At 40.0% G+C, this 23,648-nt stretch overlaps 1 protein-coding gene across 1 annotated transcript; it reads left to right on the forward strand.

Moving 5' to 3' along the window:
- Positions 1–14,522: 14,522 nt before the first annotated feature.
- On the forward strand, positions 14,523–16,942 carry il17c (interleukin 17c). Its single transcript, XM_047355214.1, has 2 exons — positions 14,523–14,975; positions 16,481–16,942. The coding sequence occupies exons 1-2, from the start codon at positions 14,752–14,754 to the stop codon at positions 16,728–16,730; spliced, it is 474 nt and encodes a 157-aa protein (XP_047211170.1). The 5' UTR covers positions 14,523–14,751; the 3' UTR covers positions 16,731–16,942.
- Positions 16,943–23,648: the final 6,706 nt, after the last annotated feature.

Consider the following 23,648-nt stretch of genomic DNA (forward strand, 5'->3'; position numbering starts at 1 on the left):
GGAACATTACCCTGAACTAATGTCTGAATCCTGGTATTATGTCCTGAGAGTTGACCAGAGATCTTCCATCTTCATGCTCTTAGTACAATATATATCTGACATACACAATACCAAGATCTGACGTCAGTGAACTGTATAAATGTTTGTGTGATTTCCTGACCTTTGGAGATTTGTGTCAGAACACAAATGCTGGAGAGCTGAAAGTTATCATCTGTCTGTATGGTCTTTAAGTCTTAATAAGTAACATTGAACCAACTTTGGATTAAATACTGGCTAGTTTTATTTCATTGGCATGAGATCTAAAGTCAATATCAAGTAATCCCAAGTCCGCACTTCCAGAGATCCCAAATTAGGAATTATGGACCCCAAGTAAAAAAGTAGGCTCTGAATGGAGACCAGCTAATTTTAAAATGAGACTTTCTTGGCTTAAGACCAGCCAGTCCTGAGAACGGAAAGTTCCAAGTTGATACCAGTTGACCATAACTCAACACTAACTGGGCTGGGACTGGCTCAAAAGACCAGGAAAGTCAAGATGAAGTATTTTTATCATAAACTCATCTTTAATCCAAGTAAAGAACATCAAGTTGTAAGTCCGGTACCTCCCCTGTCACAATACAGTCTTAATTCAAATTTAGTTCAACTTCCAGTCTAGAAATCTAGCCAAGTAAGAAGTCCAAAGTCATTAACCCAGGACAGTCCATCAGCCAAGGCCCAATAGTCCCTAATTGCTACAAAGTAAAGTTCATAAACTTCCAAATCTGGGCCTACCAGTTCCAAGTAAAGTCCTAAACAATAACCTGCAAGTGCCTGAAAACACACAGAAGACCTGATTCTTTGTACCAAATTCTGTTCAACCTCCAAAGACATAGCAAGTAATGTCAGGTTTTATGAACGGCCCACCACTCGAAGGTATCAAGATCCAAGTCAAAATCAATAAGCCCCAAGTCAAAGATGACAGATTTCAAGACCCGATTTACAAGTCCTACATCATGACCATCAATTTCTGGTCAAAAACAAAGTGCTGGGGAAGCATAAACATCTCAGTTGAACCACGTCCAGTTTTGGGTCCAGATCTGGCGTCTGTTGTTGCATGTCATCCTCCTCTTTCTGTTTGTGTTTTCTCTTATTGAAACAGATCCTGTAAATTGCTAAGAACAGCAAATCTTAGACAAGTCAATGTTGAAAGACAACTTTAAAGGAGTCAGAGAGGAACCATCGGGAACCTGTGTGACCCCTTCTCTTTTCCGATGGTTGTGATCAGTCTGACAGAGAGAGGTATCCCAATCGTTGTGGTTTTTAGTATAACAATGACCATCAATGGGACCCTTTGTGGGGTTCCTTGAGACGACATTGTTGTAAATAAGCGCCGTTTAACTAAATAATCTGAACTGAAACTATCCGTGTAGTTATGCTGCTATAGGCTTAGGCTGCTGGAGGACATAATGACCACTTTCACCCTCTTCGCTACATTCTCACACTACTCTCCAATTTTGCACTATTTGCTGTTATTTCAGTTTTTAACTTTGCTCTCTCTTTTCTCTTCCTAGAAGCTACACCTGGCCTGGCTCTGTGTCTACCTGTGACACCTTTCTGGAAAGGGGAATCGTCCGAGCTTCTGCTGGCAACAACTCAATGCTCACCCTCTACTGATGATCCACATGGCCCTGTCTTTTAGTGTTTAATCATTTCTCTCTCCTAGACATGGCGATTGACTGAGCTTAATTGTAACTAATTATATGTGCTCTCTTTCAGACTCTTACCTTGAAAACTGGCTCAGAGTTTATCTGTTCTTTCTTTCTAGGTGAAACGAGTAAAGGAGCTACATCCATTAACATTTACTTTTCCTTCCCATAGAAAGTACTCCTGGATCAGTGCTTCTTTGTTCTTTTTGTGTCTCTGCTCTGTTCTCTCAAACCCCCAGTCGGTCGTGACAGATGGCCGCTCACACTGAGCCTGGTTCTGGTTCTGCTGGAGGTTTCTTCCTGTTAAAAGGGAGTTTTTCCTCTCCACTGTCGCTACATGCATGCTCAGTATGAGGGATTGCTGCAAAGTCAACGCCAGTGACTGTCCACTGTCTCTACATGCTCATCCAAGAGGAGTGAATGCTGCAAGTCACTGACTGGAAGCAATCTGCTGGGTTTCCTTACATAGAAAAACGTTTTATCCAATTTGAATAAATAACTGAATCTGACTGCACTGTTCAATGGTTTGGATTAATTGGAATGTATGAACCTGACTGTTGTGAAGTACCTTGAGACAACATGTGCTGTGAATTGGCTCTATATAAATAAAACTGAATTGAATTGAAATTAACTCTCAAACCAACTACGGACTGTCCAGGATGATGGAGCATCTCCTTATCTCTAAGGCAGATCACTTTTTCTTTACAGGGGAAGCTAACGTCAGCTGATTGTTTATCTCGTCCTTTCAGTAACGATCTATATCAGGTCCGTAGATGAGGGTTCCAACAAAGATGGAGCAGCAAATCCAGAGCTTCACTTTTCAGCACATCAGTTTCTTCAGACCAGAGCAACACCCTCATTACTGCAGTTGAAGCCCTGATCTGTTTATCCATCGTCTGCTCCATCCTGACATCATCCAGGAAAAAGATGCCAAGATACTTGAACTTTTCAGGTTCAAGACAAGCCTCATCCTGACCTGGAGGGAGCGGTCCACCTTTCCCTGGTTGAGATCAAGCATATTGTGACTACAGTTTAAAGCAAAACCTACGTTCTAAATTCACATCCAGACATTAAAACAATAAAAATCAAACATTTACACCATTAATGCCCAATATTTCAACATCAAAGAGGACCAACTGTAAAAAATCATGTTTATGAGATCTTTGTAACCAAAGAGTAGATACAATGCGGTGAAAAGTATTTGTCCATGACATGCTGCAGATCATCAAACTAATTTTAAGACAGAGATAACCTGGGCAAACACAAAACATTTCTCAAAAGATGATTTCATTTGTGAAAGAAAAAAGGTAATCAAACCAACAAGCCCCATGTGGTATTATAATTTTCCACCTTGTTAAATCATGAATTAACTTCAATTAACCACGTTTTTGTTTTTTTACAGTCAGCTCTGTAGAATCAAAAAATCCTGTTAACAGAACCTGTGTGACAGCATGAAGTAGGCTAAAATATTATTAAATATTTTAAAAAGTGGCACATCTTTGCTCAAGCTAAAAAGATTCAGGAACAGATAAGAAACTTTTGGAAGTCACTGACATCTATGAGTCTGGAAGTTTCAAAGGCATTTCTATGGTTCTGGGAATCCAGGGAACAACAGTGACAACCAACTATCCACAAATGAAGAAAACATTGAACAGCGATGAACCTTCTCAACAGTGGCCTCTACAACAATTATGCCAAGAGCACATCAGTGACTCATCCAGGAGGTCACAGAAGAACTCAGAACAACATCTAAAGCACTTCAAGCTTCACTTGCCTCAGTTAATGTCAGTTAAAGTCATGGTTCAACAATGGGGGAAAAAATGGTCTCCATGGGGGAGTTCCCAAGTGAACTGACCCAAAAGAACACAAAAGCCAAAACAAACCTCTTGATGATTCCCTACAACTCTAAGGAAAATATTTTCTTGTCTGAATTTTGCTCTCTACCAGAAAATGTCCCGCCATCAGCTCACGACCTTAATTTCAAGCTCACTATGCAGCAGAACAACGATCAGAAGAACACCTGGAGGTCCTGGATGGGTTAAAAACAGGAGTGTCCTAGTCAAAGTCTGCCTTTACGTCAAGTTGAGATGCTGTGGCACAACTTTAAACAGGCTTTAACAGGGTGGATTGTGGTTGTGGTACAATCACTTATTAGGTTTACTAGCCAGTCACTTTTTCACTTCAGGCCAGGTGAGTTTGGAAATCACCTGAATCTGAAGGTGGACAATGTTGTCCAGGGCTCTGTGAGTGCCGCTTTCTTCAAAGATCGTCATGCCTGCAGAGGCAGAGAAGCGTCTCGTGCTGAGAGGACATTCCGCTTGTGTGATAGATGTGTCTATTGACAAAATGTCACCTGCTGTCATGTGCTAGGACTGGATCAGGGCTCCTTCGTGCTTTCCTTTTTGATCCTAAAACAACATTTAGCCACGATATCAGGCATGAAACTCAGAGAAGGTGTAAAAAGAAATGTCTCAGATGTTTTCCTACAGCTCTGGAATGATGTCAGGTCGGGTTGACAGAAAGAGTTGTGCAGATGTGTACGTGCATTCTGCAGCTTATGTTGCTTCAAAACCTTTTCACACGCAACAATGGAGCCATAGAAGACGTGTACATTAGCTGCATGCACAGATGCATCCACATTGTGTCACAGATGCTGCACTGATAATGGTTTATCAGATGGCTGAGCTCACACACAGATTTCTGCAGCACAGGGATGTCAGATGGAAATCCCTGAGGGCCTGAACATCATCTGTGTTCAGAGGTAGTTTCCTATGGAAGCAAATCGTTACCATATTTCAAATGAAACAGCATTTTCAGAAATGCTTTTCATTTTAAGAATGTGGCTGCATTGTTTGACTCATAAATGAAATTAGTAATCAATAATCAGAGTCAGAATCAGAATCAGCTTTATTGCCAAGTTCGTACATACAAACAAGGAATTTGACTCCGGTACACTTTGCTCTTTTGTTCTGTTTTTGCATTACAGGATATACATATTTACAATGTACAATATACACATATATAATAAAAAGGTGCATTTGCAACATCTGTATGCTGTTGTTTTGTACTCTATTTAATGTTCAACAGAGAAACAGCCTGGGGGAAGAAACTGTCTCTGTGGCGGCTGGTTTTAGTAAACAGTGCTCTGTAGCGGCGGCCTGAAGGTAAAACGCTAAACAGTTTATGTGCAGGGTGTGTGGGGTCTGCAGAGATTTTGGCAGCTCTTTTCCTGACCCTAGACCTGTATAAGTCCTGGATGGAGGGAAGGTCAGCCCTGATTATTCTCTCTGCAGTCCTGATTATTCGTTGCAGTCTGGACCTGTCCTGTTTTGTGGATGAACCAAACCACACTGAGATGGATGAAGACAGGACAGATTGGATGAAGGCAGTGGAGAAGATGACCAGCAGCTCCTGTGGAAGGTTGAACTTCTTGAGTTGCCTCAGGAAGTACAGTCTCTGCTGGGCCTTCTTCCGAACAGTGTTTATGTGTGAAGACCATCTCAGGTCCTCAGAGATGGTGGTTCCTAGGAACCTGAAGTGGTCCACGGCCGATACAGTGTTGTTGAGGATGGTGAGGGGGGTGTATGGGGGTGGTGTTCTCCGAAAGTCCACCACCATTTCCACAGTCTTGAGTGGATTCAGTTCAAGGTAGTTCTGACCGCACCAGTGGACCAGCCGATCCACATCCTGTCTGTATGCAGACTCATCACCGTCCTGGATCAGTCCAATGACAGTGGTGTCATCTGCAAACTTAAGGAGTTTCACAGACGAGTCCGATGAGGTGCAGTCATTTGTGTAGAGAGAGAAGAGGAGTGGGGATAGAACACACCCCTGGGGGGCACCAGTACTTATTGATCTGGTTCGATGCTCCCCAGTTTCACCTGCCACAAATTGAGCTCGGCCCTGCTGCAATTCAATCAATTTCTCGGCACGTTTGCAATGTAATGCAATGCAGACGTGCACAGCGCCTCCCACCGAACAAGATGGGTAGCTCGGTCAGCAGGGAGCTGAGGAAGAGCGGCTGCTGACGTCACTCTTCTGTGCCCGCCGCTCGGAATGCTTTTTCGTTTTCGGGTTCTGGGCAGTACTTTAAGGGCAGACCACAAAAATGAAAAAGCAATGTCTGCTTTGTTTTCTTTTTGATTGTGGCATAAAATGTGCAGTCGTGAAGAAGAAAATGCAAATGCAAATAGGATGATTGATTACTAATTTTATGTATGGGTCAAATAATGCAGCCACATTCTTAAAATGAAAAAGCATTTCTGGAAATGCTTTTTCATTTTCAAATTTTACATTTCAAATTGAATTTTGGTATCTTTGCTGGGGTACATTTTGAAAAATAAATCTCAAATGTCTTTTTCTTTTTCATTTTAATTGAGTGAAAGAATGAGCAGTCTTGAAGAAGAAAATTAAAATGCAAATAGGATGATTGATTACTAATTTTATGTATGGGTCAAATAATGCACCCACATTCTTAAAATGAAAAAGCATTTCTGGAAATGCTTTTTCATTTTCAAATTTTACATTTCAAATTGAATTTTGGTATCTTTGCTGGGGTACATTTTGAAAAATAAATCTCAAATGTCTTTTTCTTTTTCATTTTAATTGAGTGAAAGAATGAGCAGTCTTGAAGAAGAAAATTAAAATGCAAATAGGATTATTGATTACTAATTTTATGTATGGGTCAAATAATGCACCCACATTCTTAAAATGAAAAAGCATTTCTGGAAATGCTTTTTCATTTGAAATACGGTAACAATTTGCTTCCATAGTTTCCAGCCCTCTCACTTTTATCTAAATGTTTCTATTAGCGAGCCTTGATCTGCTTGAGCCAAGTCTTTTAAGGAGTAATAATTTCTGCCATGGTGACCTGTCCATCTTAAAGGTTGTTGTTTGTTGAGCTTTACATTAATGGTTCCCCTCTTTTGATTCCTTTTTTGCTAACAGATTCTTTTGTGTTTTTAAGATGTGAAGAAATATTAAGCATTTACCTTGAATAAAATTATGAGCTGAAATTAGCTTTCTTTGTAGAGTGGCCTGGACTTTGCCTTGAGGATACTTTTGAAGAGCTCCATCTTTGAAGGGAAGCTCAAAGTGGAGCCATTGCTCCTCCACATCAAGAACAGTCAACTGAGGTGATTGATCTGGTCGTGCTTCTTGGAAGCTTCTGCTTTGAGGTTTTCCAGACACATCCAACTGGGAGGAGGCCACAAACTTGCTGGAGGGATTGTATCCTCCTTCTGGCCTAGGATCCCCATGGTACCTTTTACTCCTGGAACATTTACCTCTACAGGCCAAAATAAATAATGTGGTTTCATTAATGAAACCAATACTTCTTAAAAGAATCTTCTGATTTTCTTGACAGCAGTCTGCAAGGTACATCATGACCATAATATTTACCCTCTCCTCTTTCCAAAGTTGCTCCAGATCGATCAGATTGTGGCAGCATCTCCTGTGTACAGCTGTCTTCAGATTACTCTACAGATAAGCTCTGGCTGGGCCCTTCCAACACATTGATCTTCTTCTGGTGGACCCATTCTTGTAGATGTGGATGTGGGCTTTGGGTCGTTGTTGTGCAAAAGATAAAGTTACATTTTAGCTTTCTACCAGAGCCTTGGAGGTTTTGTGCCAGTTCCAGCATGTTCATAATTCCTTCCACCTCAACTACGCCCCCAGTTCCAGCTGAAGAAAAACAGTCCTAAAGCATGGTGCTGCCACCACCATGCTTCACTATACAGTGGAAAAGGTGTTCCTTTGATAATTTGCAGTGTTGTTTTTTAAATCAAACACACTTTTTAGATTTTATGCCCAAAACGTTCAACCTTTATTCATTTTCCAATACCTTCTGGGAGATTTTGAATATGTTTTTGGTAAGTTTAGCCACGCCGGGATGTTTTCTTCATAAGAAAAGTCTTCCATCTTGGCTCAGAGGCCTGACATATAAAGAACATGGGAGACTGTTGTTCCATGTAGAGCACAGCCGGTCCTTGCTGCAGCTCCTGTAATGTGCTGTAGGCCTCTCAGCAGCCTCCTTGAACAGTTTTCTTCTTCATTTTAGCAGTTTCGTCCAGTTCTAGGTAATGTTGTTGCTGTACCATAGTATATCTAATGCCTCAGTTGTTTACTTGTACTTTTTTCCAGACTGATCACTTTTTGGTAAATTAAACATTTTTCAATTTCCAGCCAGTAGGAAACGTTTGATCCACTTGATGTATTTCTCCATCGATTACAAACTAGAGGGATGGATACAACAGACTTTCAAAAGGAAATTAAAATTATGAATTAAATGCATAATTGAAAGACTGGTACACCAAAAGGCATTCTGTTTGTTAGGCAGAGATCGAATCTTTTACCAAGGTTTTCTTTGACTGACAATAAATCTTGCAGGTGAAATGCATTGCTGCTGATCAGCACATTTTTAACACATCTCACAGTAAATAAGTTGAGATGATGCATTGATTTGGTCCTAAAACTGTAGCCATAAAATCTGCCTCTGTGAGACACTATGATGTTCGGGGGAATCTCTAGCTGACCAAAAAATCTGAGAAAATCATCGAAGTAATTAAAAATGAAGCTCCTAAAAGAAGGACAGAAAAAGGATTTCTAAATCTCTTCCTCCACATATCAGGACATCATTTGAGGAAGTGCATCGATAAGATATTTGTTGGAAGAAGAGAAGCTATGAGGAAAATCTCATGGTAAAGGTCGTGCCATCTTCTCTGATGGTGGCATTAATGCAGAACAGACCAGTAGAGATTTGGAGTCTACATCTTCTCTAGGCACATTTGTTTCTCACCACAATAGAAAACCACAGAGCAGAACAGCCTTAATTGTTGGGAGATGGAACGGGAAAATTTTATAGAGGGAAAAATGTCACTGAAACCATTTTTTAATGCATTGCAGTCTGAAATGTAGGAACAGTACAATATTGAGAAACAAAATCAGGAAATAGGAAATTCTTGTAATTTTATTTCATGTTTGCATTTTCCACACCATCCTTATCATCCTTGATTGATTGTCAGACATGTTTTAAAGTTGAAATCAAAGGAAAAAAGAGCCTCAATGGCGAGAAATTGCTGATATCTTATCGGAAGAATTTATAGATCTGGTTAAAGAATAACCAAGGTGATGCTGACCGATGCATTCAATTATCATTTACAGCCTGAGGCAGCCGGAAAGGAATTCTGGGCAAAAAAAGGGAAAGCAGTGATGACAAAGTCAGGTTTGAGGAAGGATTGAGGAACTGTGGAATCCACCAGGTTCTCCTCATCATACCCGTCTGAGGTTTGACATGTTTATCGTTTACTTCACAGAATAAGCAATATTTCCATTGTACTGAAAGAGGATCCTGCAAAAAAGAGAGGAAATGTAGAGTTTAGAAACAAAGCAGAAAACAACATGCTTAGGGTTTGGATCCACCTTCCTCGTGAACATCTGCTGAGACAGCATGATGTGGAAATGTTTTTTTGTTAAATTTCAGATTTATTTGTTTATGATGAAAAGTTATGATGTTATTTATTGTTTGTGGAACATTTTTGTCGCTGTTGAGCAGTAATCTCTTTCTGTTGCTGAACAGCTGATGCACTGTTGTTGTAGTTGTTGTTGTTTTTTGATAGATGCAATCAGCTGATGGGAGAAATGGAAATCCAAAAGCAGAAGCTGCTGTATGGTCTTGTGTTGTTTGAGGTTTTTATTTTGGTTTCTCCACTTTACTTTCAGTTTCTATTTGCTTCCTTCATTGTATTTTTTTCCTACTCCATTCCTACATGAAATGTCTGTTTGTTTATTTATTCATTCATCCATCCATCCAATAGTAATTGTTATACCGGCCAGGGGCGGAGCCAGGGGGGGACCAGGGGTGGCCATGGCCACCCCAAGTGATTTGTTGTTTCCATGGGGTCATAATTTACCAGGAGAGTGCACCTTCGGAACAAAGGTTCCCCTCCATAACAGATGGTGGCAGCAGTAATTTTTTTAATCTGTAACACAGTTATAATAGAAGAAGTGGTTTTGGTCCAAGTTAAAAAGATCGTTAAAGGCAGTAACTACAGAAAGACTTTGTGTAGCACGGTGCAATTTCTCTCGCATTTTCCTCTGCTGCAGAAGAGGTCAGGCTCCGAGTTAAGTTAGAAAGACAACATTTATTTATTTTGAAAAGTTTTATATCTTCATTTTAAATAAAATAAAAATACAAATGGCTGGTGTTCTGTGAAAGAGAAGAAATAAGACAACATTCACTAACCCGTTATGTGCACCGCACATAACTGCATTTGTGAAAGGGCAATGTGTTATGCGTGTGTGCTTGTTAGCTCATAAACAGCCTCTGAACTGAAATGGACATCTTTTATCTCCTTTTTCTTCTGAAAGACAAATAATGTACCCAAGTGCTGTGCTCCATTGTTATTTTTTTATTTAAGGTGTTTTCCATAAACGCTGTAAACAACTTCATGGTGTCCCTGCTGTTTAGAAGAAAACAGTGCAGTTGAATTAAGGTGAATTAAGCACATTGATGATATACTAGCATGAAAGGCCTCTAGTGCCACAAAAGAAGCCTAAAATCAGTTTTTGGCCACCCCTCAGTGAGCAATGGTCTCAGTCTGGACACCCCAATAAAACCTTTCTGGCTCCGCCTCTGATACCTGCTTATCCTTGCAGCAGGGGGGAGTCGCGTCCTTTTACCGTCATTGGGCGAGAAGTGGAGACACCCTAGACATGTACCTGTCCATCACAGAACAAACAACTATGCAGGCACACTTTCACACAAAGGACAGTTTAGGTCAAGTCACAGAATGTTTTGTGATAAACATCACTTAGAGTTTACTTTGGTGTGTTGCTCAAAAGAGAAAAGACAAAACATTCACAATAAACACAGAAACAAAAAAACTACAGTACAGAAATATATAAATGGGGAAAAATAGAGATATACATTAAGAATAATCCTGAGGGAGAACAAGCTCCGTAAACAAAGCAGATAATGAAGATTTATGAGAGTTGAGGGCGCTCACTACCTTAAGTTTTGTACCATTTAGGAATGAGGTTGATCTGAACCTGATACTTTTTAACATTTTGTTTGATGTTGTGATGGGTCTGGGGACGAAGCCTGAAGGTACCCCGTTCATCTTTTCAAACAATTATATGCAAGCATAAACACCACGGGAATGTCCAGCCATCATTCAGTTAGGAAGCAGACTGGTTCTGTGGCCCAGAGATGAACGTGTTCTGATCTGAAATGTGTGCATCAATGCCAGAAAAAAAGCAAAAGACCTTGTAAAGATGTTGTCTGACACTGGAAAGTGAGTAACTTCTCAACAATGAAAACCAATCCTGTTTCAAAAGGGGCTGAAAAGCCACTCAAAGTGAACAAAGCCCTTAAAACCAGAAGCAACAGAGAAAACCAGATTACAGTTTGCAAATGTACTCAGGGACATAGAGACATGTCTTATAGTCTGATGGAACTAACATCTAAGTGTTTGGTCATCGTGAACATCATTACATTTGGAAGAACAGAGAGGAAGCTACCAGGCCTGAGAAGATCATCCCAACTGTAAAGCACGGGGTGGCAGTATCATGTTTTGTGGGTGTATTGAGGGACTGGTGCGCTTCACAAAAATAGATGACATCATCAGGAAAGAACATTATGTGGAATATTAAGGCAACATCTGAAGACATAAGAGAGGAAGTATACAAAATGGGTCTTTTGAATGGACAATGATCCTAAACATAACATGAAAGGCTGTGTCCAAACAAAGAGGCAGGGCCCAAACCCACACCATAATCCTCCCTCCGCCAAACTTTAGAACTGAAACGCGTGGGCTGACATCATATTGATCCCTATGGATTGAAAATGGGAATTTTAATTCTAACACTTTGGAACAATTAAGTGTCAGAGAGTTTGTGTTCACTTCTTTAAATTATTCTGATCCTGATTTGTTAAACCGTCTAAATAATGGTGAAACCCAAATCAATTTGGACATTTTTTTAATTTTGTCTCGTCTCTTGAGCTGAATGTCGTATTACACCTCAACCAAAAAAAAGTCCAAATGGATCAAACACAACTAAAACAAAAGGGTCGACACTTCCTTTCAGCAGATTTATGTGTGAAGAGGAGTTAATGTTCTGTGTTTTATTTCTTCTCAGTATTTGGACTTATTCTGTGGTGCTAATACTGAATGTTCCCTCTTCTGGTGTTAAAAACACATCCAAAAATTTCCAGGTTGATTGTCTTGTCCTTCTTTGTTGTCCTGTCAAACTCTTATGTCATATTAATGACTCAGTATCAGCTTTCATGCACTGATTTTGAAATACAGGATGTCAAATTGGGCGTGTCAGTGTGTTGTTGCAGTTTAAGGCATCCTGTGTCATCACAAAGAAAGCTGTCAGGTCTTTTTCAACAGTCTCAGATGACCAGCAGCTGAGATGCCATATTCGTCCAACACAAGGGACCTGGCAGCTGATCTAAACAAGACACCGGAATTTCTGCTGCAGCCAAAAATAACTACAAGTCGTGCTATTTTGGGGCACTCAGTATTCAAACAAACAGCATTGCATCATCAGAGCTGCGTGCAGAGCTGAGCTGTAATTCAAGTTTGCACAAATTCTCTCCTGCAGCACAGACATGTCTTTTCATGAACCAATCCCAAACGTTCAGCCGCATCAGATAAGTTTCCAAATTTTTCCCAATCCAAACAGCATATAGATCTGGTTTATTGTTTTCCATGATGCTTCATCATCAATTCATGTTGTGTTTGACATCTGCTGACCTTTTCCCTGCAACAACTAAATAAAGCATCCAAAAAGGTTATAAATGACATGGATCTACGTCCACTTTCTGTTTGTGTACGTCAGGTTTCGGATGTCGTCACCATCCTGCAGGAAGCCTAGAGATCAGGGATCCTGCAGCAGGTTTTCATGGCATCAGGCGCCAAACTATGAAAAAGAACCTGAAAACTGAGGAAATACTCCACTTTTCTGAGGAGCAAACGTCCCTTTTCAGAACTGGACAAACGATTTAGTTTTAAAAACGTTTTATATTTTCTGTTGTTTTAATTAATTAGAAAAAAGTCCGCGTTGTATCTATTTCACTGGTCTCGTTAGCGCCCTCTGCTGCTTGTTTTACAGAATTGCAGGCCTCATTTCTTTTTTTCTATTTTTTATGTCTTCCCCAAGCAGCCTGATCTCCGAAGGTTTTCAGAATCAGAATCAGAATCAGAATCAGAAAAGCTTTATTACCAAGTACGTTTTTGGACATACAAGGAATTTGTTTTGGCGTAGTTAGAATCAGAATCAGAATCTGATTCTGATTCTGATTCTGATTCTAGGCTTTCTGGAGCTCTTTCAGTGGTTTTGGCTACTTTTTAATCTGTTGCAGTCCAGTCCTTGTGGTTGACCATTTTCAGAGGAATGTTTTCCTTATTAAAGCCTCTTGACTCTCACCTATGAACTATTCACATGTAAAATTACTTGTAAATAATACAAGCTTTAAAAACTAAAGCTAAACTAAACAAATAACAAAACAAAAAAGTATTAAACAAGATAAAAGTTTTTTGTACTAATACTTGCAGGGTTATTTACTCAAAACATGGCACACAATAAAATGACATGATTTTCCTTTTTTTTTCAATGTCCTGTCCAAACAGCATGGTGGGTCTAGTTAAATGACTGTATCGGGGCAGATCTGATTGACAAAAGGTGGAGAATAAGATACCTCTTCCATTACTGGGTGTAGAGAAAATGAGAGAAATTTAGATCATTTTATCAAGTTCACTTTTCTTAAATTTAACAGACTCATTGACACACTCAGGCAAGGTTTCATATTTGAAAGGTGAAACTCATACTAGACTCAGAGTGATACATTTCACGAGTTTATTTGTTAGTATTGATGATTATGGCTCACGACTAATGAATTCGTTAGGTTTCTTGGAAAACGATTCAGACCAAAAAATATTTTTCACACAGAAACGTTTGGTGAAGTCTGTGGACAGATGTCCATCAGACAGTCGGGACAAAGGGTCTGTATCACTGACAGAGCTGTATCAACGCATGTTGGCGGAAAGTTACAAGGCAGGAAAACGTGTGGGAGAAAAAGTTGCAACAGCAGCAGCGATAACCGAAGCCTTTTTCTAAGAAGATACATTTTGGTTTGCATTAAGTCACGTAAACCATGATCAACTGAACATAATATATAATTCTGAATGTAATAGAGTTATATATTACGTGCGTTTCTCTGTTTTAATTCAAGTATTAAAATGATGTTATACTTCATGGTAATGCACCTGTAGATGTGTACCACTGGCCCGTTTATCAACAAGTCATAATGGAAATTTGAATCGTCTTTGTGGCCCCCAGCACTGTGACTGTAGGGGTCCCTGGGCTAAGCAGGCGCAAACATCGCTCTCTGGCCGGCCTTGAACACAACAAAAATCATTATTAAATATGTACACCTTTTAGCTCAAATGAAAATAGACAATAAAAAGCAGATGACGTCCACAGAAAAACTCTGAAAGAATCTCAAGGAAGCCTGAAGAACAGCTGAAGCTTCTTCTCCCAGCTTCTCTTTAGTTTGTCCACCCCGTGCATTGTGTAAATATCATTTTAATTGATTTATTGTATTTCCATGTGAAGGAGACGTGCAATTAGAAGTTGGTGGCTTTAAAATCAGCTGCAGCCCCAAGGGCCTGGACCGGTTTTTCATTTAACGCAATGAATGCTGATGCGTGGGTGACGCTCAAGCGGCTCTCTTTGGTTTTTTACCTGCCGCCTTCTTTTTCTTTTGGGAAAGAGGAAGTCCGACATGGTATTTCCCCTTAAGCAGAATAAAAAGGCCGAGGGAGCAGCGGGTGAGCAGATTTAAACTGAGTGTGTCTGAGAGAAGGTAGAACCAGGATCTGTCAGGAAACACGTTAGAAACGGGATCTAACACAGAGAAGGTTAAATCCAGGATCTGGTTGAGTGAAAGCCTGGATCAGAAAATGGAACTGAAGCAGGTGAGTGATGCACATCCCTCTCCTCCCTCCTCCTTCTCCTCCTCCATCACCATCCTCCATCAGCATCCTCACCCCCAATCTCCTCTATGCAGATCCTCATCCTTGCGCTGTGCCTGGGGACCTGCAGGGCCCGTTGCCATAATGAGAGCAAGCTGGATGAGAAGGCTCACAAGTGGCTCCTAAAGCACAACCCATGGCCCGCGAGCCCCACAGCCTCAGCGGACACCTCCAACTCCTGCCCGCTGAGCCTCTACCAGAAACTTCCCTCATTGGCTGTCAACGATCGCTCCGTGTCTCCCTGGAAATACGTGTGAGTACCTCCATCACCTGGGTCACATCTGCGCAGAATCAAGTCTTTGTACCGTTTAAAAAGCCTGAAGGGTATTTAAAAAAGTTAAATATTCATTTGTTTTAATAAGAAATGTAAATGTGAAGAGAGCATAAAACAGAAGCAGGTGAAGATTTAAAAAAATCCAAACTGGATGTTGACAGACTGATGAAAGCCTGAGGAAACTCCAGATCACTTCCCAGTTAGACTTTAGCTCAGTGAATTCCCCACTCTCACGCTGATCAGATGCTTGAACTTTAATTTCTTTATTTAGTTCTTTATGTCTGTGTCATTCAGGTCCAATCGTTTTTACGCCCGCCTTATTGGCACCAATTAGGAAAAATCTGTAAATCCAAAAATGTAAATAAATAAAAATCTTACATATTTCTAATCTGCTGCTGAGTCGGAAAAAACTGCTTATTTTTCTTGGATCCTGGCTTTGCGTTAAAGTCTCAGGGCTCCGGGTCTATGAAGGGAAATTCCTATTGGGAAAGGGCGCAAACACTTTGACCGCTGAAAACCCTCTGATATAGCGAAGCAATATAAGCGCAGGGAAATTAATGCATCACTGCACTGACTGTTAAATCCATAAAACACAACCATGACATAAAGGCAAACATTTTATTTGCCAGCAGTAGAGGTGTCCAGGGAGCCTTTCCTTCACTGTTTTGTTTTCACAGCTAGTTAAGGTCCCACCAATCATAAACTTTTTTATTTCTCTACATAGAGTTATTTTCATGCTTGCTTAAATCTGAAGGGGGTTCTATAGTGACAAAATGCTTTCATATGTAGATTCAATGTTCATAAATCTCAAACAGTTCAGTGTAGAATAACTAGTTAAGATTTTAAACTAGAAGTAATAAAATTTACTTCAGGGTTCTTATAAAAACATGAAATAGCCCTTTAAAAGTTATCACCGAATAGGAATCCTGACAGAGTGGTGCATTTTGGTCCTGTCAAAAACCGCTACTGGGCTGAACCACAAGCTGCCAATTAGATGCCAAGTTGAGCTTCATCTGCCACCTGAGCTGTACAGCAATGTGCAGACCACAGGGGGGCGCCCACCCTTGTTGAGTGGACAAATAAGCAATAGATCATGGGGCAGTTAAAAGTATACCGTTATTTATATTTTATTTTATTTTTTTACCTTGTAGCCCGCCTGCCCCCCTAAGCTGGGTTAACTGTGGCATCCTAAGGATCTTATGATGCATCCTACTTTCATTGATGCAATAAATCATCATGAGTTGTGCTATAATTAAATATTAATACATTGTACTTTTCCAGTACTCTGATAATAACCATCCAGCACATTTAATGCAACCTTATCCATAACTGATTGCAAAATAATTGCCTGCAAAGTTCAATCTCTTATCAACAAAACTACCTGCACAGATCACATTAAGCACATTGAAAACTTCCGATTCACCCTTTAAAGTGTATTTCTGTTTTTACACGAGAGTCACAGAAATCCTGTTCCTCCTTCACAGAACTGTAAGCAAACCCGATTACTACCCTCCTACGTACACTGAGGCAAAGTGCCTCTGCAGCGGATGTATCCTGGTGCACCAGAACGGTTCAGTGACAGAGAACTTCGACTACAACACCAAGCCCCTAATGCACAAATCTGTGTTCCTGAAGAGAGTCAAATGCAAGAAAGGAAAGTACCGTCTGGTGCCGGAGAGGTTGGAGGTGTCTGTGGGGTGCATCTGCGTCAGGGCGAACACAGTGCAGTCGTAAACTCGAAGCCCCACTCCCACCAACTCCTGCACACCTGGAGCTCATAGTGGCACCACCTCTGGACTCTGGGTAGTGATGCAACCGGTTCTACTGGTGCAGTTTGATCCAGACTTGTGGCAGCCACTTCTAAGTACCTATTTATTGTCTATTTATTTATCTATCCAAACTGTATTTGTTGGTCTTTCTCAAAGATAGTGTGAAGCTCTGCATAGTGCAGCTGATGTAACAGGGTATTAAATACCTGATTCTACAACTGATGATGTTTCATTGAAAAGAAACTGTTATTGTGTACTACTGTTATATGATAATATTTGTTCTAAATATTTATTTATTTGTTTGCATTTATAATGTGTCAGATTTTTCATCGAACGATGATGTGTTTTTTCCTGTAGATGTTTTGTCCCAGTGGGACTTCACAGTTCGGCTTCTTTGAAGCAAAGTAGAACATAACAAATAAATAAAATGTTGCACCTGCATAAAAACAGCCTGTGAGCCTGAATGATTTGATTGATTGATTGATTCAGAATATTTTAAACATGTAAATATACAGGTACATTTCAAAAAGTTAGAATATTGTAAAAAGGTTTAAGATTTTTGTCACTCATTTCAGAAAGTGGAACTCATATGTTATATAGATTAATTACACACAGAGTGAAATGTTTCAAGCCTTTATTTCTTGTAATTTTGATTATTATGGGTAACAGATAATAAAAAGTCAAAATTCCAAGTCTTAAAACATTGGAATTTTGTGAAAAAGTTAAATATTGGAAACCTGCGTTGTCACACCCTAATCAGCTAAACCACTTGAAACACCTGTAAATGTTTCCTGACCCTCTAAATGGGCTCTCAGTCTGGGTCAGTAGAAGACATTATCATGGGGAAGACAGTCGACACCCTCCACAAGGAGGGGAATACACAAGAGGTTGTAGTTCACTGTGTGCTGTAGCCAAGCACATACATAGAAAGTTAAGCGAAAGGAAAATGTGTGGTAGGAAAAGGTGCAAAACCAGTTCAATAATTTGAAGGAGCTTCACAAGGAGTGGACTAAGGCTAGAGTCAGAGCATCAGGAGCCACTAAGCACAGATAAATCCTACACAAGGGCTGCAAGCTTCTTATTTGGGCTGAGAAGAAACAGAACTGGGCCCATATTCTCAAAGATTCTGAGTCCTCTCAGAGAGCTCCTACTGTATGTTATCCTACAAATTTCTGCCAAGGAGTCTCAGCCTCAGAGTGATTCAGTTCGATGCTGATAGTGACTCTGAGCGAGGAGACGACAAAGATTCCTATCATAGTGAGGAGGTGTGATGCTGTCTACGAAGAGCTGTGATTGGTTGTTGCAAAAGACAAAAAAATAAATAAAACAAATGCGCTCCTAGTAATCAATGGAGGGAAGTTAACTGATTACAGAATTTAGATGTGTAAATCATGATGATCAAAATTAGCTAGATTAAATTAATTGTCACACATCATCAACATGTTTGAACCTTTTTTACATGCTCACCATTATTTTGATTTGCTTATTGTTAAGTGTACTCGCCATGCTGGTCGTTTTCCTACTTGATCAATTTGATATTAATGTTGAGACTCTCCTGTCAGCATTTTACTGTGATCTCCTCCATGAATAAAGAGGTTTAGTTTGGTAAAATGACCAAAACAATACAAAAAAAGATGGAGAAAAGCGAACTGAACAGAGGAGCAGAGCCTGCTGATGGAGGAGAAGATAGGTTGAAAGGTAGATTTGGTCCTGGGTTCACGGTGGGAACAAACAGGCATTCCCAGCAGATCAATCCGTAGTTCCCTCTGCTTTCAGAACCAGCCTGGAAAGTGAGCAGCTCTGGTACCGGCTGGTACCTAGCTGTACCTGCTCCAATCAGAAGCTACAGAGGAGATAGTAGCACACCAGAGAACTTCTCCACAGACGTCTGTGGAGACATTTTTTTCCAAATGTTTATTTTTGAAAGCATTTCACAATCTGTAAATAACTTTTAAATGCTTTTTTACTATATTGTTTCACTTTTTATTCATGATTATTCATTATTGTTTCGATTATTCATCCTTCCCAATTTTACCTTACTAGAGGTACACCTTTAACCTGTCCTGCCGCTGAAACTATTTAACTCCCCCCAAGTGGGATGATACATTTTTTTCTTATCTTAATATTAATAATTGTATTATTGATAAAGACGTTTATGTGTTAATTTATTCAACTGTTAAGGGGGTGGATCAGCCTCTCGCAGGTGGCATCCACGGTTTATAAGGTTTTGGCCAAATGGGTTGAAGGAGGGCATCGACAGCTCACTGATTCAGCTAGCATAACAGCATCAAAGGTAGGACAAATTGATTTTATTAGGATAGAATATATAGATAGAAGCTTTATTTTTTGCAATGTTTGAAATGTGAAATGCATGAGAAGGAATAAAACAAAGCAATAATATTAATAAACAAGGCTGATAAATGTTCCCTCTATTCTGCAGCTCTGAAGATCCAGGACCTTCATCATCACAGGCCCTTCATGTTCAGCCTCTCCTTTCTCTCCGTCTTTCCACCATATTCTCTCCTTACGACACTCTTAGGCTCAGTAAAAGTCCTTAACATTTTTTCACCTTCTGCTGACGAGCTTTATGGAAATGCAGATTTTCCAGCATGACTTGGTACCGGCCCTCTCTGCCCAAGGTACCAAAAGCTGGTTCAATGACCATGGTGGTACTGTGCTTGACTGGCCTGCAAACTGGGGAGACCAGAACCCCATAGAGAATCTATGGAGAATTGTAAAGAGGAAGATGAGACACCAGACCCAACAATGCAGATGACCTGAAGGCTGCTATCAAAGCAACCTGGGTTCCTGAACACCTCAGCAGAACCACAGGCTGATTATCTCCATGCCACGCCGCACTGATGCAGTAAAAGGAACCCCAACCACTTATGGAGTTCATTGAAGCCAGACATTTCTGTTTAAAATATCCTTTTTCATTGATCTTATTTTATATTCAAATTTTTTGAGACACTGAATTTTGGGCTTTTAATATCTGTAAGCCAGAATCATAAATATTATAGGAATATGAAGAAATATTTCACTCTGTGTTATGATTCTACATAAGATATAAGTCTCACTGTCTGAAATAAGTGACAAAATATATTGAACTTTTCCCATAATATTGTCATTTTTTGAGATGTAATTCAATAAAAACAAATAAGTAAACAGCAAATTAGGCACAATTTTCAAGTGCAAACAGGAGTAGCATAAATGTTACATTTATTTCATCCTACACACCTTTCTTACTAATTATTGGTCCCAGAGTACAAGAAAAACTGCTCTAAGACAGGTTTCAAATTTTTAGGATATGTTTTTGTTTATAATCATCTTCAGCTTCAAGTTTACACACCAGAACAGGGAAACCACCAGGTCCAAAAGTTAGGTTAGTAAAACATCAGTGGGGTTAAGACTTTGTACAATCTCTTTTTTCTTCAAGAGAGACCTTCGTCTTGTCCTCTTACATTTCAGAAGGTTGGTGTGAATGAGGAGAATATATTTGACTCTACATCACTACACAAATCTTTCTAGATCCTCCAGAACCCTGGCTCCTTTCGTATGCTCTCACCTTTCTGGCTCAGCTCACAGGTTTTCTATAGGATATTGGTCTGGCATGGCCACATAAGAAGGTTGATTTTGTCTTTGTTAGGCCTCCTCAATCTTGATTTGGTCATATTTTTATGATAATCATCCTGCTGAAAAAACCAGCGACGACCCTTTGTCAGTTTTCTTGCAGTCTTCCACTTTTGTATTTAAATGCCCTGGTATTTCAGTGAGTTCATGACATCACGCACTCTTACAAGGTTTCCAGCGTTTGATAAGAAACGGGTCACATCAAGGTGTTTTCCTACACATTCATCACTTTGGTTCATGCAGAAGGAGCTAAAATGCTAAACCTTAGTTGCATTTGTTGGGATCATCCATCCATCCATCCTTTCTCTTCCTCTCTCACATTGAACAAGAGTTGAGGTCCCACAGAAGGGTCACCTGTCCATCACAGACCAATTAGCCCAACATTCATATTTTTGGGCTGCGTGTTTTTCAGCAGGTCTTAAAATTTCTCCAAAGCCTTCCTGACTGCTCTGGCATCAATTTTAAAATTGTATTGCTCACCGAAATGGGCACCCCACCCAGACGATATCACAAGAACCTTTTCCTCACCCTGTCAGCACTTAGGAACAGTAAACAGTCTTCTTTAGATATGCACTCAAGGTCTGCATTGGCATAGAGAATGCAGCTGGTTATTCATGGGTACAACCCACATAATTAACTCTGCTGCTCAACCCACAAATGCATTTTCCTTGCAGTTGTGGCAATTAAATAGGAACAAACACTGTTTCGAATAGCACATGGTTCACTGTCAAGGAGCATTATACCAACAAAGAAATAATTGACCAAACACCACTTCCCTTAATTTCTGTGCTTAATTTAGATGCACTGGCAACAAAGATGCAATAGAGTATGTGTTTGACTAATAGGACTGAAATGAAAATTTAAAAAAAAAGCCAAAGTCCCAGAAACACAACTTTTAAACGTCAGATAGTCTTGACAATATTTTCCAGGAAAACTTTTACTTGAACAGCTACAAGGAAGTCTTGCTGCTTGAAAAATATAAATAAACTACAGCTCAGACCTTTGCACAGGAATGTAAAACTACTCCCTGCTTTGTTTCTCAATCCAGGTTTCAGGAGAACTCAGAACAATGAATTATAGACCCCCATCTTGTAATCATTTTTACCAATTTGTTTGCCTCATTTTTAATCAGGCAAAAACAAACATTTAAATCTGACTCACAGATAGTCAGGCTGCATTACAAGAGAATTGTATGTTTTTAAATAACATTGTTTATTGAAGGAGTAGAGGTGCTGAAGGAAGATGAATTACAGTACCAGGTTCAACCATTCAATAGAGATTATGCCCACACATCCTGAATACAAACTGGTTCAGGATGTAAACTCAATCTCTGTCTCACTCTATACATATACAGGGGTTGGACAATGAAACTGAAACACCTGTCATTTTAGTGTGGGAGGTTTCATGGTTAAATTGGACCAGCCTGGTAGCCAGTCTTCATTGATTGCACATTGCACCAGTAAGAGCAGAGTGTGAAGGTTCAATTAGCAGGGTAAGAGCCCAGTTTTGCTCAAAATATTGAAATACACACAACATTATGGGTGACATACCAGAGTTCAAAAGAGGACAAATTGTTGGTGCACATCTTGCTGGCGCATCTGTGACCAAGACAGCAAGTCTTTGTAATGTACAAGAGCCACGATATCCAGGGTAATGTCAGCATACCACCAAGAAGGACGAACCACATCCAACAGGATTAACTGTGGACACAAGAGGAAGCTGTCTGAAAGGGATGTTCGGGTGCTAACCCAGATTGTATCCAAAAAACATAAAACCACGGCTGCCCAAATCACAGCAGAATTAAATGTGCACCTCAACTCTCCTGTTTTCACCAGAACTGTCCGTCGGAAGCTCCACAGGGTCAATATACACGGCCGGGCTGCTATAGCCAAACCTTTGGTCACTCATGCCAATGCCAAACGTCGGTTTCAATGGTGCAAGGAGCGCAAATCTTGGGCTGTGGACAATGTGAAACATGTATTGTTCTCTGATGAGTCCACCTTTACTGTTTTCCCCACATCCGGGAGAGTTACGGTGTGGAGAAGCCCCAAAGAAGCGTACCACCCAGACTGTTGCATGCCCAGAGTGAAGCATGGGGCTGGATCAGTGATGGTTTGGGCTGCCATATCATGGCATTCCCTTGGCCCAATACTTGTGCTAGATGGGCGCGTCACTGCCGAGGACTACCGAACCATTCTTGAGGACCATGTGCATCCAATGGTTCAAACATTGTATCCTGAAGGCGGTGCCGTGTATCAGGATGACAATGCACCAATACACACAGCAAGACTGGTGAAAGATTGGTTTGATGAACATGAAAGTGAAGTTGAACATCTCCCATGGCCTGCACAGTCACCAGATCTAAATATTATTGAGCCACTTTGGGGTGTTTTGGAGGAGCGAGTCAGGAAACGTTTTCCTCCACCAGTATCACGTAGTGACCTGGCCACTATCCTGCAAGAAGAATGGCTTAAAATCCCTCTGACCACTGTGCAGGACTTGTATATGTCATTCCCAAGACGAATTGACGCCGTATTGGCCGCAAAAGGAGGCCCTACACCATACTAATAAATGATTGTGGTCTAAAACCAGGTGTTTCGGTTTCATTGTCCAACCCTTGTATATATAGAAAATGACTGACTATATATATATATATATATATATATACATATATATATATATATATAGTCAGTCATTTTCTACTGCTTATTCCATAGTGGATCACAGGGGAGCTGGTGCCTATCTCCAGCAGTCTATGGGCAAGAGGTGGGGCACACCCTGGATAGGTCACCAGTCCATCACACAAACAACCATGCACACACTCATTCATACACCTAAGGGCAATTTAGAGTGACCAATTAACCTAATAGGCATGTCTTTGGACTGTGGGAGGAAGCCAGAGTACCCACACATGCACGGGGAGACCATTCAAACTCATATATATATATATATATATATATATATATATATATATATATATATATATATATATATAATTATATTTTAAATAAGAACAGAACATCAAACCATTTTCAACGTTTTTGACCATAACAAAAGAAAAACGGCTCATAGTTCAATTTATTATGTATTTGAAAAATAATTTCAAATAGCCATTTGTTGTTTTTATGTTATTAGGTGCTTCTCATTTTAAGCCAGTTATTTCAACATTTGGGCTCACATGCAATAATTTTATTTAATACCTATCCTCGTCCAGGCAGATCAGAATTTTATATACGTGTTTATTTTATTTACT

Source organism: Girardinichthys multiradiatus, chromosome 2 (genome assembly GCF_021462225.1).
Source record: "Girardinichthys multiradiatus isolate DD_20200921_A chromosome 2, DD_fGirMul_XY1, whole genome shotgun sequence".
Classification (NCBI taxonomy): Eukaryota; Metazoa; Chordata; class Actinopteri; order Cyprinodontiformes; family Goodeidae; genus Girardinichthys; species Girardinichthys multiradiatus.

Excerpts from the sequence above, each read along its gene's own strand:
- il17c (XM_047355214.1), top strand. The coding sequence starts at position 14,752 with ATGCAGATCCTCATCCTTGCGCTGTGCCTGGGGACCTGCAGGGCCCGT. Across the intron at positions 14,976-16,480 it reads GTGTCTCCCTGGAAATACGT|AACTGTAAGCAAACCCGATT; the intron begins GTGAGTACCTCC and ends CCTCCTTCACAG.